This window comes from Sinocyclocheilus grahami, unplaced genomic scaffold (genome assembly GCF_001515645.1).
Source record: "Sinocyclocheilus grahami isolate Dianchi unplaced genomic scaffold, SAMN03320097.WGS_v1.1 scaffold1812.1, whole genome shotgun sequence".
NCBI classification, from domain to species: Eukaryota; Metazoa; Chordata; class Actinopteri; order Cypriniformes; family Cyprinidae; genus Sinocyclocheilus; species Sinocyclocheilus grahami.
In genome coordinates, this window is record NW_015506991.1 from 99,912 (window position 1) to 112,307 (window position 12,396).

At 35.9% G+C, this 12,396-nt stretch overlaps 2 protein-coding genes and 1 long non-coding RNA gene across 3 annotated transcripts in view; 1 reads left to right on the forward strand and 2 right to left on the reverse strand.

Moving 5' to 3' along the window:
- Window positions 1-5,174, reverse strand: part of pan2 (poly(A) specific ribonuclease subunit PAN2) — a 20,174-nt gene extending 15,000 nt beyond the window's left edge. Inside the window, exons 1-4 of the mRNA XM_016259220.1 lie at window positions 5,095-5,174; window positions 3,977-4,253; window positions 595-764; window positions 261-381 (exon numbers count right to left, since the gene is read on the reverse strand). Of these exons, the coding sequence (XP_016114706.1) occupies window positions 261-381; window positions 595-764; window positions 3,977-4,240 (555 nt within the window). The 5' untranslated portion in view covers window positions 4,241-4,253; window positions 5,095-5,174. The remainder of the gene's footprint in view (window positions 1-260; window positions 382-594; window positions 765-3,976; window positions 4,254-5,094) is intronic.
- A 3,845-nt stretch (window positions 5,175-9,019) lies between these two features.
- On the reverse strand, window positions 9,020-11,526 carry LOC107572782 (uncharacterized). Its single transcript, XR_001607400.1, has 3 exons — window positions 11,500-11,526; window positions 11,250-11,364; window positions 9,020-9,095 (listed from the first exon to the last, which is right to left on the reverse strand). It is a non-coding gene; the product is annotated as an uncharacterized lncRNA (long non-coding RNA).
- The window catches only part of LOC107572780 (ORM1-like protein 2), a 6,575-nt gene continuing 4,852 nt past the window's right edge, over window positions 10,674-12,396 (forward strand). Inside the window, exons 1-2 of the mRNA XM_016259219.1 lie at window positions 10,674-10,726; window positions 11,171-11,345. Coding sequence (XP_016114705.1) covers window positions 11,172-11,345 — 174 coding nt within the window. The 5' untranslated portion in view covers window positions 10,674-10,726; window position 11,171. The remainder of the gene's footprint in view (window positions 10,727-11,170; window positions 11,346-12,396) is intronic.

The following is a 12,396-nucleotide window of genomic DNA, read 5'->3' on the forward strand; positions in this document are numbered from 1 at the left end:
ATATATATATATATATATATATATATATATAAAATGTATCATTATTTTATAATTCAATTCATTTATTTATTCAATCATCTTTACAAATAATTAAATTATTTAAAAAATATATGAATTTGATAAAGCTGAACTATAAAATGTACATTTAATTTTTTACCTTTATTCTTTTATTTTTATTTTAAAAACATTCATTAATAAATGCTATATAAAAAAGGTAGTTTGTTTTAAAGTATTACTGAAGGAGTGTTGTATAATCCTACTTTTTGTGTTTCCTGTACTGTTGTGAGGTCCAATTCGGCCACATAGTTCTGCAGACCCCCCATTAACAATGTGTTATTATCGGTCAGAATCAAACTGTGCATGTCAGCACCCTCCTCCGTTCTGAAAAAAAACAAAAACAACGAATGAATGAATACCCACACATAGGCATACATAAGCAAATAAAACCTTTTATTACAGTATTTGCAGGGTATGCCTGTGTTCTGCATGACATTATGCTTTGAGGGTTTCCGACAAAGACGTGCTAGTATGGACATGATACCTGCATTTACATCTTCAAACGATCATTATAGTATATGTGGGTGTGCAACTCACGTATAATCAAACATAATTAAACCTCCTCGCGTGAGGCATTTGAGGTTGTTTTTGGTCAGAAACAGCACCCCTGTGTCCATACTCTGGATGTGGCGAATATCATCGGTCATGTGCACCTGGAAAGAGGAGTAGCGGCCCATTGTCGGACCAAAGAAGGAACTTGCATGTCCCTGTTACGAAACAGAGGAAAGAACAAACACACACACACACACACCCAGGTCAGCAATGCGGCTCATGCTTGTGAATAAAGTGACATCACCATTTCAATGTGGAAGTACATCAGAGATGATGTGTTCAATGGTTATCAAAACCACAGCTGAATTTTTGGAGCGAGATTAGACTTTAGACTTAAATGTCCCAACTTCAATAGAAACATTTATCCATTCATGCAGAATTTTTGGTGAAAACACTTGCTAGGTATACTGATTCATTTTACAGCTCTGCATATTATTTGAGTAGATGACGTAGTAGGCTACACGGCTGGTCAAATGTTTGGAATAATAATTCTTGTACTTCATCACCTCTTCCTGCTTTAGCTTTATCCAAATTGCCCATTTGTATTTCATTGTGTACTCAAAGCCCAGTCGTAGCAAATACCCTCCAGATTTGGTTTCAATTTAGACAATGTTTTGGTTTCAAAGACTTCTCCATAGCCAGCCCTATATGCAATCACTCAATAGGAATCACCTATTCCTTCCAGCTCAATTGGACTCAGTCTTCAGTCAGTGGCAACAGTCGGGTCTTGTCAAATTAAGTGATCTTTTTATTGATGTTTTTGCCCCATTCTCAACACTCTCCTCAAAATACAATCTGCCAGATCACACTTGTTTAGATATTTCATCATCTAATCCAAAACCATTGGACTTGAAATCAAGTAAACCATCTTTAGTTTCACTCTGGCTTAGTGATGTGATGCTGTTTTTGAAATGGGAGAAAATTAAATATTCTCTTAGAGGATCCACCAAACGTTTTTATTCAGCATAGACTCCAATGATTACATATTTTGAAAAGGGCATAACTATTCCCCCAAACTAAAATTAATAGTGAAATTAAAATGCCTGTTGCACATTGAAATGGATCACGCAATCAGACACAATAGGCTAACAATAATGTCAAGTATTTCATCATTGTTTGTAATATCAAAACTTCGAGATTTTGTTTTACCATTTTTGGAATTTGTTTTTATTTATTAAGATTATTCATTGTTTTTTGTGGGTTGTGGGTCTGTAATATGTCACTCTGTTCTTCCTTCAATAAAAATATTAATAAAAAAAAAAGTTTGGAATAATTTTGATTTTTTTTTTAATGTTTTTGAGTAAGTCTCTTATGCTCACCAAGGATGCATTTATTTGATTAAGAAATACAGTAAAACCATAATATAGTTAAATATTATTACAATTTAAAATAACTGTGTTCTATTTGAATACATTTTTAAATGCAATTTATTCCTATGATGATAAAGCTGAATTTTCCATTACTCCAGTCTTCAGTGTCACATGATCCTTTAGAAATCATTCTAATATGCTGATTTGCTGCTCAAATTTTTTTTTTTTGCTTTTTCATATTTTTGTGGAAACTGTGATACCCCAAACTTTTGAATGACAGTGTAATAATTTTTTTTTAAGAAATTAATATTTTTATTCAGCAAGGGCACATTCAGTTGATTAAATTTGATAACAAATACATTTATACATTTTATGTTACAAAAGATTTCTATTCCAAATAAACAGTTCTTTTGAACTTTATATTAATCAAAGAATCCTAAAAAATATATCACTATTTCACAAAAATACAGAGCAGCAAAAACTGTTGTCAGTATTAGTAAGACCATTATTAATAAATAAGCCCCAATAATAATTAAGCACCAAATCCGCATATTGGAATAATTTCTGAAAGATCAGAAACTTTAGTGAAACTAAAAACTAGAGTAATGGCTGCTGAAAATTCAGCTTTGCCAACATAGGAATTAGATCTTAAAGGGGTCATATGATGCGATTTAAACTTTTCCTTTCTCTTTGGAGTGTTACAAGCTCTTGGTGCATAAAGAAGATCTGTAAAGTTGCAAAGACTAAAGTCTCAAATCCAAGATATTCTTTATAAAATTTAAGAGTCAGCCACGCCTACCTAAAACGGCTCGTTCTAACCCCCCCCCCACATATCTACATCACGATGTGGGAAGATTTGCATAACGCCGACCAAATGTTCACGCAAAGAAAGAAGGCGTAACTTTTATTCTCGCTGTAGTATTGTTGTTGCCGCCGCCGCCATGTCGTGAAGGCGCTGTGTTTCATTGTGAAAGCAAAACTACTTTGTTTGGCCTTCCAAAAGAGGACGATATCCGCTTCGTCATGCCTGGAGCTGATCCATGCTGGTTGCTGAGGAAAAACATCAACTTCTTGCCGGATCGGCTTTCACCGTGGACGAAGCAGAGTCCAGCCCGGGGTCGTCACATGTGGTTGCCGCAAGCCTCCTTTGTCGAGTCCGCCGGGCGCCGCTCACTCAAGCCGCTGGGTTTCGTTGTGAAAGCGAAACTACTTTGTTTGGCCTTCCAAAAGAGGACATAATGTTTCTATAAAGTGGGGCAGTTCCAACTTTGCAAGGACAGTCTGGTGCTTCTGACTCACAGCCTGTAAGTAAATTTTTTATATTTAAAGAATTTGCCACTGATGATTCAAACGCGAGTTTTGAGCAGTGTAGAGTAGCGCTTATTGTTTGTTATTTCTCTGATCACAAATGCAGACATGGTTTTATGTTTACGTGGCGCAATACGCAACGCAAAGCGTAAAAACACAGTATAATTCATTACAATCAGTAATTATGTCCCCACTGGAAGCAACAAATGCCTCGTTTGTAATGGGTTTTATTGGTTTTGTCTCGTCGCGCTGGACACATGGAAACCATAGACTGTATGATGGAAACACAGTATGGTAAGGCGCGTAAAATTTCTGTCTCACGCTTGAGGTATTCGGCCAATCACAATGCACTGGATAGCTGGCCAATCAGAGCACACCTTGCTTTTCAGACCGATGAGCTTTGTAAAAATCGACGCGTTTCAGAAAGGCGGGGCATAGAGGAGAAACAATAATGTACAGTATGTGGAAAATAATGTGTTTTTTGAACCTTAAACCGCATAAACACATTTCATTACACCAAATACACAAAATAATGTTCTTTTTAGCAACATCATATGACCCCTTTAAAATATGTTAAAATAATTATTACAATTTTAATTTGTGGTTATATTTCACAATATAAGTGTTTTTCAATTAAATGCAGCCTTGGTGAGCATAAGAGACCTCTTCGAAAAACATTTAAAAAAAAACTTCATTATTCCAAACTTTTGACTGGTAGCATAAATGCAGCAATAAATGTGTGACTTCACCCGGTGGTTCCCCATCCACAGCAGCTCCTCCTGCAGATCAAAATGTGTTGCCGTCACAGGGATCCCAACTTCAGCAGCCACGCTGTGCAGCTCCGAGTACATGCCCTCCACTATGTGCATGGATTCGGACACGGGAACAGCCAGCGCGTCGGGGTCGAGCTCTACGCCCTGCAGTAGCGCTGGGTCGAGCCGCGGGTCCATTGAAGAGTCCAGGCCGGGCGTGTACTCGCCCAAACCCGGGTCCAGACCCTCAAAGTTCATCATGAGGATGGTGGTGCTGGGTTAGAGGGATAGGAAATGGGGTCAAGGGGTCCTTTTGTGTCCCTTAAAAATATATATTACTTATTGTTGTGTTTTTCTATGTTTATATATGTCTATTTCTATGTGTATATAATAGAAGTATTGTCCTTAAAACATCAAACAAATAATATATATATATATATATGTGTGTGTTTGTTTGTTTGTTTGTTTGATATAATTATTTACGTCTTCCTTCTTAATGCAATGAATTTGTAGCCTGTTACCATCCAAATTTCTCCTTAAAATATGGAAATAAAAGCTAACATTTTTCATTTATTCTCTCCCTAAATTTTTTTTTAATTTTAGTGACAATAACATTTTATTGACTTGAAGATGCATCATGTAAAATGGTACCATGAAAACATGCTAGATATTTTAATTATTTTTTTTATTTTTTTACCAATTTATCTAATATTTGCTTTTACAAACCCAGTTAACTGCCTACCTAGACAGCATTTTTAGGCATCATGAGTTCAACAGGCACATTCCAATTCTGAATTAATGCTTCCTATGCTTCCTAAAACTGCTGTCTAGGTAGGCAGTTCACTAGGTTTGAAACACAGCAATACTGTTGCACACTTCGTGGAAAAACGGGATGTTATTGCATCGAAGTGTGTGACTGTAATGTATTCAAATAATGATTATAGCGTAATCTTTTAAAATACATCCGAATAAAAGAGAGAAGTTATTCAATTTCTGTGCATGGCACGTCTGACATCTATACTCGGGATTTCAGTTCGTTTATAAAGTTCTTTCAACAAACTAGCAGGAAGGGACTTAAATTGTGAATTGTGAATATTTAACAGGATAAATCATACCTCTAAAATACGGTTATCCTCGGATCCATATGCTCATACTACTCGCTTCATTCAAAACAATAACAAGCACGCACGTCCGGGTTAGATCGAACTGCATCCGGAATCATCATAGGGGCTTTAAGAGTGTTTGAAATGAAAATATTATTTAAGTTAAGAACATTAGATTCTATCTATCTATCTATCTATCTATCTATCTATCTATCTATCTATCTATCTATCTATCTATCTATCTATCTATCTATCTATCTATCTATCTATCAATCAAAACAGAAATTAGCCTATATAATTATGTGACTTGCATGATCTGTTGGCTCCAAAATACAAAGACTTTTGTTAATACAACTCAGTCTCAAATATGTCAGATAATAACACAAACAAATCATAAACCTTAAATATTTCCCTGACATGTCAAATGAATGTATTGAACATTTTCCCAAGTTTAAATGTGGTATAGGGTTAGGCTATTTATTGATGAGATGGTCTGTAAGGTAGGACAGTTTGAAGACAAACATGACCAGAAGCTATAAAAAGTCAGCAGAAACTTATAGGATCAATCAAGGTAGATGTTTACATCACTACAAGCAGACAGCTGTCTTCAAGAAAGAAGAAATTTTGTGCTTGCTGTATGCACGGTTTGTGGACATAGTCTCACTTCCTCCCATAATAAAAAAAAAACTTTCAGATGAGGGAACTCATCTGATCTCATTCAGGATTCTAAGAAAAGTTGTTAGGTTTACAGCTTTGGAAGTTCTATCATTTCAGTTATAATGGGTGAATTGTTTTGTTATGTAGTAATGTCAATGAATTGGTCAAACATTTGTGAATGGGAAGACCTGTAGAGGAGATTTACCACCTTAAATTCTCATGAATCTTATATGTGCTTGGTCGAGGTGGAAGAAAATTCCTGTTGCTATGTAATGCAGAGTTCTAAGTTAAAGCAGATTTTTGTCAGCAAAATAGAGGTACACTCCAAAAATACCTTGGCTCACAAGTTCATGTGAAACTCAGATCTCTACATTATTTCAATAACTCCATCAACCAATCAATAAAAAATAAATACATATATAAATAGCTGGAGCTTATGTAAAAATTGATATAACAATACTAGGTTAGTTATGTTAGTATAGCATGGTTCAGTATTAGGTCTATTTAAGTTACATCATCAGACTTCCCCTATCACTTTTGTTGTGCCCTCTTTTTAGTACAGCACCTCAGTGGACTGGTTGATGGCAATTCTTTTAAATTTCAAATTTAATAGTTAACTAATAATATTTGTTAGAATATTTTCAAGAAAATTCCACTCATATATGACCTTACACCACAATCAGCACGAGTACCATAGGAAAAACATGTGTCAGAAATACAATAAACAAATTAAATGTAAAAATGTAAAAACATAATTTATATGTGTGTGTGTGTGTGTGTGTGTGTGTGCATGTGTGTGTACTGGTTTATGCTACATTTTGGGGACCAAATGTCTTCACAAGGATTGTAAAACCTGACATTTTTGACATTGTGAGGGAAAACAATTATTAAAAATAGTCAATTATGTTTATCTGAAAGTGTAACAAAGTAAACAGGTTTTTTGTACGGGGTCTGGTTGGGTTAGGGGATGCTGCTGAAGCATACGTATATGTTCATTTTTTAAATGTATATATTAAAAATTGTATTTATTTATTTATTGCATTGAAACGTAAAAACAATATATTTTAATTTGATTAAAAATTATTTAAAAATGTTATTTATATGTTTGTTTAATTATTTAAAAATGTTTAAAATTGTATCAAATTTAAGATAATATGTTTGGATATAATGCAACATTTATTTTTGGCCCAAAGCCATAACATACATTTGTTATTTGTAAGAAGGATATATACCTTTAAAGGGATACTTCTCCCAAAAATGAAAATTCTCCCATTAATATAAACCATCACTTATTTATAACAATTAATTGTCAACTTTTGGGTGAATATCCACTTGCATTATACGGACACAGAGATGGATTTTTTTTCCAAAAATCTTTATCAGAAGAAGGTAAAGTCATATGGTGTGAAGTTAAATAAATGATGACAGAATTAAAATGTTTTTGGGTAGACTATCCCTTCAAGACCCCCAAACCACAATTGGCCCCCATAATTAGCTAATAGGACTTAGCACCCTGGTTTGAACAATGCAAAAGATATTTAATGTATTTCACGTCTTTAAAGGTATCTCAAACTCAATTTTGATGGCGTCATGAAGCTACTCATAAAAATAATTATTATTATTTGAGCTCATCAAGGTTTTAAGTATTATGCTGAGCATCTTGGAGAATGAAATTTGAAGAACAACACTTTTTTTTATGAAATCGAAACTCAAAGTAGTTACTTAGGCTAAGTCTCAGGCTACCTGTCGGGGGGAAATCCTGGTGACTCACCTCCCCACCATAAAAATGAGATGCAGGGGAGCCACTACAAGCAATTTGCATTCTAAGCACTGCAGAAGAAAGGATACACTGTAACAGATTCTATAGGACATTTTGTAACTATGGCTTCATCATTATTATTGGTATTTTGCGTGGCGTTATCGGCGCTGTCAAGCGCCAGTGGAGCTCCTGCGCGCTCAGCTGGTGAGGTGAATTTCTCGGAGTGTAAAGCGCTGTCCATCAAACTCAATGAGATGGCGAGAGATTTATACATCATGGTACGTACATTGAGGATGATCTATTCGGTTTATAATAACTTATCTTTATTTCTTTTAAGATTTTTTTTCAAACACCTTCTTGAGTTCTTAATAATAATAACGCATTTTATGCTCAATGCAGGTTGAGTCTCCAAAAATGTCAAGTATCATTGATGACCCTCCAGTGTCTATAAGACCGATTGACACATGCGACCCACTGAGCCTCCAAAGCAACAAAGAGGTAAATAACGGAATAATTCCGATGCATGTTTTTATAGTAATGATTTTCTAATTTCTCTTGTTGATCAACTATGTTCGGCTAGCGTAAAGCCATATTTAATTTTTGACAGGAATGAGAATATTTGTACTGCTATTTAACAACATTCCAATTGTTCACCTAATGAAGCGTTTTTAAGAAAAAAAAATAGGAAAAAAAAACTCCACAAACGTTTTTAAAGTTGTGAAAATGATCAACTTTTATACAGCGTGAGCGATTGTAGTTGTAGCATCTCTCACAGCCTCATTTTCATCCACATAAAATTCAATATGACATCTAACCTGACTAAGGTCTATACCAGTGTTTCTCAACCCTGGTCCTGGGCGCCCCCCAGCACTGTACATTTTGTGTGTCTCCCTAATCAAACACACCTGATTCAACTCATTAGCTCATTAAAAAAGAAACTCCAGGACCTGAAATGGGTGTGTCAGATAAGGGAGACATACAAAATGTGCAGTGTTAGGGGGCGCTCAGGACCAGGGTTGAGAAACACTGGTCTATACATAAAAGTGTTTACTTTGTCAAATGTTGTAATTTGTCCCTATGTGTCTTGCATTTCAGGCTTGTCAATCAAGAATTGTTCTTGCTCTGAAAAACTACACCAGAATTTTCCACAAGAATGGCGTGTTTAAGAATTCAGCTTGCAGTGAGTGGAGAGCGCGTGCCAACGAGATCGCAGACGTTACCGGAGACCTCCTGCGCATGCTTAAGGTAGGCCTATGTCTGTTTTTATTCAAAATCTTTGCTATTGTTTCATGTACTTCCTTTTGATATAATGTCTGGACACCTGCCACTAGCAAGAGGCACAAAGTTGTTCCCACATCCTTATCTTTTATCCTCCTGGAAAGTTTCGTATGTAAATTGTTGCTGCATCGGTTTCTCTAGTAAACACTTTTAATTTCATTATTGTTCTTGTTTGATGATCAGGAACCAGTGGTGGACCATCCTTTGACTGCAGTGAACTGGTATGACAACGCTCTGTGCCGGGACAGCATGGAAAGGCTCTACTCCTTCTCTATCATATCTGCACGCGTCTTCTCATTTCTGGCGTCCACAGAAGCTCCTAAATTTGAGATGAAACCGTGTTAGATTGAGAGGAAAGAGACAGATACATATCAGTTGTGATCACATTGGTCAAAACGTTCAAACAGCTTTTGCTGCTTCTTCAAAGGTTCTCCTGTGTTATAATAACATAGATTTAATAACATCTTGCGGTAACATTTTAAGAGTTCATGCTTGACATGAGGTGAAATATTAATAGAACTATTTATTGTGTTCTTATTTATTTCTATATTTATTGTCCAATTTTATTACAATGTGTAACATGTTTTTAAATAACTTCCAAAGAAGTGTGTAATTTATAGCTAATAAATATATCAACAAGTCTTCTATTGTCTTCATTCATGTGTAGCCTATTTTTATTTGAAGGAGCAAAGAAATTAATTGAAGAGTTAACATGTAGGCAAATTACTTTTACTAGTACTAGTATACTCTAATCAACAAGGAAATGACTGAGCGAATGTGGTCAAATTTCCCAGTCTGGTCAACAGCTCTCTATAAAAAGAGAGGGAAGATGTGATTTCCATAAACATTCATGCTACGTTTTATGGCGGTATGAAGCTTCCTGCAAAATATGTCCAAAACTCAGAGACTCTGTCGCCACTCAGTTCTCTCAGGAACGTGTGTGTGTTGTCCTGCCAAGAATGAAGTCATACCTACAAAAGGGAACTTGGTTTACCAACAAACACACAAAACAAGCAAAGACAGAGTTCACATTATTGACTTATTCCAGCACCGTTTTTCCCCCTTTTGACAGGAAAGACACATAGAACAACAAATTAAAAATATATTTCAAAGAAAAATTTAAACAAATAATAGAGTGAAAGCATCATCATCAGATATATTCTGACATCATTGCTAAAATATAATTCTTATTATTATGTGTGAATTTTTTCCTGTGGTCACAGTATGTGAAAAGGAAGTAGGAATCTTGCCACTACCAGTGAATCTATAAAAACTCTAGATATCACCTCTAATAACTTATTTCACTCATGAAATATTTTTAATAGTCTATTAATATATTTTTTTAAATGTTAAAAGTTTAATTTGTCAAATGTAAAACATAAATGACAATGTCAGTACTTGTGGAAGTGTAATAAAATATACAAGCTTTACTACAAACTAAGAATTATGAAGATACAAACATATTAAAAGAAAAAGGTAATACAGTAAATAGTATTTATTTTGTTACTCTATATTACCAGGCTATAGCCTATTATATTAATATATCTATATTACTTTATATTACTCTAATTCTATTAATTAGATCATATTATATATATATTAATTAGAATACTTGAGAATAAAAAAATAAATAAGTTACATATTCCTTACAAGCTGACATATCTAAATAAACTTCAACACAAAAATACCCTGGTAATAAAATTTGAAATAAAAATACTTACTAAAACAATGAAATAAACAAATTAAAACGAATTATTTAAAATAAATCCTCGCTGTAGTAATGGTCAGAGGGCGGAGAAAATCTATGGCTGTGTTTCAAACCTAGTGCGCTGCTTGCTAGACATCGTCATCGGCTCTGCCCGGCACGCGCTTAGGATGCTGTCTACGCAGGCGACTCGCTAGGTTTTCAAACACAGCCGCACACTGTCTATTTCCTGGTTACTTCGCAAGGTGGGTGGCTGTTATATGACAACGTTAGCTCTTTATTTACACTATTTCATGTACTTTAACTTGCATTTCGAGCAGTTTTGATTGCTGGTTTTGATATTTGTGTTTCAAACATGGCTCTTTTTCATGGAGCCATTTCTTCAGCTTTTATCAGCAGCGACTGAACTACTATTGAATTCACTAGCCGGATAGCTAACAGTGTTCGGATGACAAATCTGCATGAATGTTGTACATACTATAAGTACATATTAGACTCGGTCGGTCGTATACACCCCTAAATAAACCACAAACAATTTATCGTTGCAGAGATTAATGTTATATAATTGTGATAACGAATGTCTCATTGTAAAAGAGTGTGGTCTTTGTTAAAGGGCATCCTAATTTGTTTTTTAATGGCTTTCTTTGGGTGTTTGCATGAAGCATATCACGGCTGTTGTTTTCGTGCAGGATGAATGTGGGCGTTGCTCACAGCGAGGTGAACCCAAACACGCGGGTGATGAACAGCCGGGGGATCTGGCTGGCCTACCTGCTGCTCACCACTGCCCTGCATGTGGTCCTACTCAGCATCCCTTTCCTCAGTGTACCTGTGGTGTGGACGCTCACCAATGTCATACACAACCTGGTCAGTCCATGCAAGAAATCTTTCAAGGAATAGTTAACGCAAAATTTAAAATTTGCCGAGAATTTACTTTCCCACAAGCCATACAAGATGTAAATGAGTTTGTTTCTTCATCTGAACAGTTTTGGAAAAATGTAGCAATATCTCAGTTGCTCACCAGTTCACCCTCAGCAGTGAATGGGTGCCGTCAGAATGAGAGTCCAAACAGCTGATAAAAACATCATGATCCACATGACTCCAGCCCATTAATTAGTCCATCAAACTCCGCTACATCTTGGATGGCCTCAGGGTGATTAATTAATTAGCACATTTTCAGTTTTGGGTAAACTATTCCTTTAAAAAACAAAACATTTTCACTCATCAAGAGAGAGTTCACTCAAAAATGCTGTCATTATTTACTCACCCCAATTGTCTGTCCTTCACAGAACACTAAAGTAATAATAAAAGCCTCAGCTAAATGACACATTAGTAATTAGTAACATTAAAGGGGTCATATGATGCGATTAAAATTGTTCCTTTCTCTTTGGAGTGTTACAAGCTCTTGGTGCATAAAGAAGATCTGTAAAGTTGCAAAGACTAAAGTCTCAAATCCAAAGAGATATTCTTTATAAAAGTTAAGAGTCAGCCACGCCTACCTAAAACGGCTCGTTCTAACACGCCCCCACATATCTACCTCACTATGTGGAAATATTAGCATAATGCTGCCCAAATGTGCACAAAGACAGAAGGTGTGGTTTCAGGAACAGCAGTCGTGTTTGATGCAGCCAAGACGCTGTGTTTCAGTGCTAAGGCAAAAGCACTGAAACACACTGAGGGAATACATCAACTTAGTGCTGTGGATCGCCGGATCGGCTTTCACCGTGGATGAAGCCCGGGGTCGTCACATGTGCTTGCCGCTCCTTCATCGGATCCGCCGGCTGCGCCGTTCTCAACCCTCTTTAGAGGGATGTCAACGCCTCAGCTCACGCTAAGCCGGGGCTTCCGCTAGGCCGCTGTGTTTTTCGTTGTGAAAGCGAAACTACTTTGTTTGGTCTTCCAAAAGAGGACACAACTA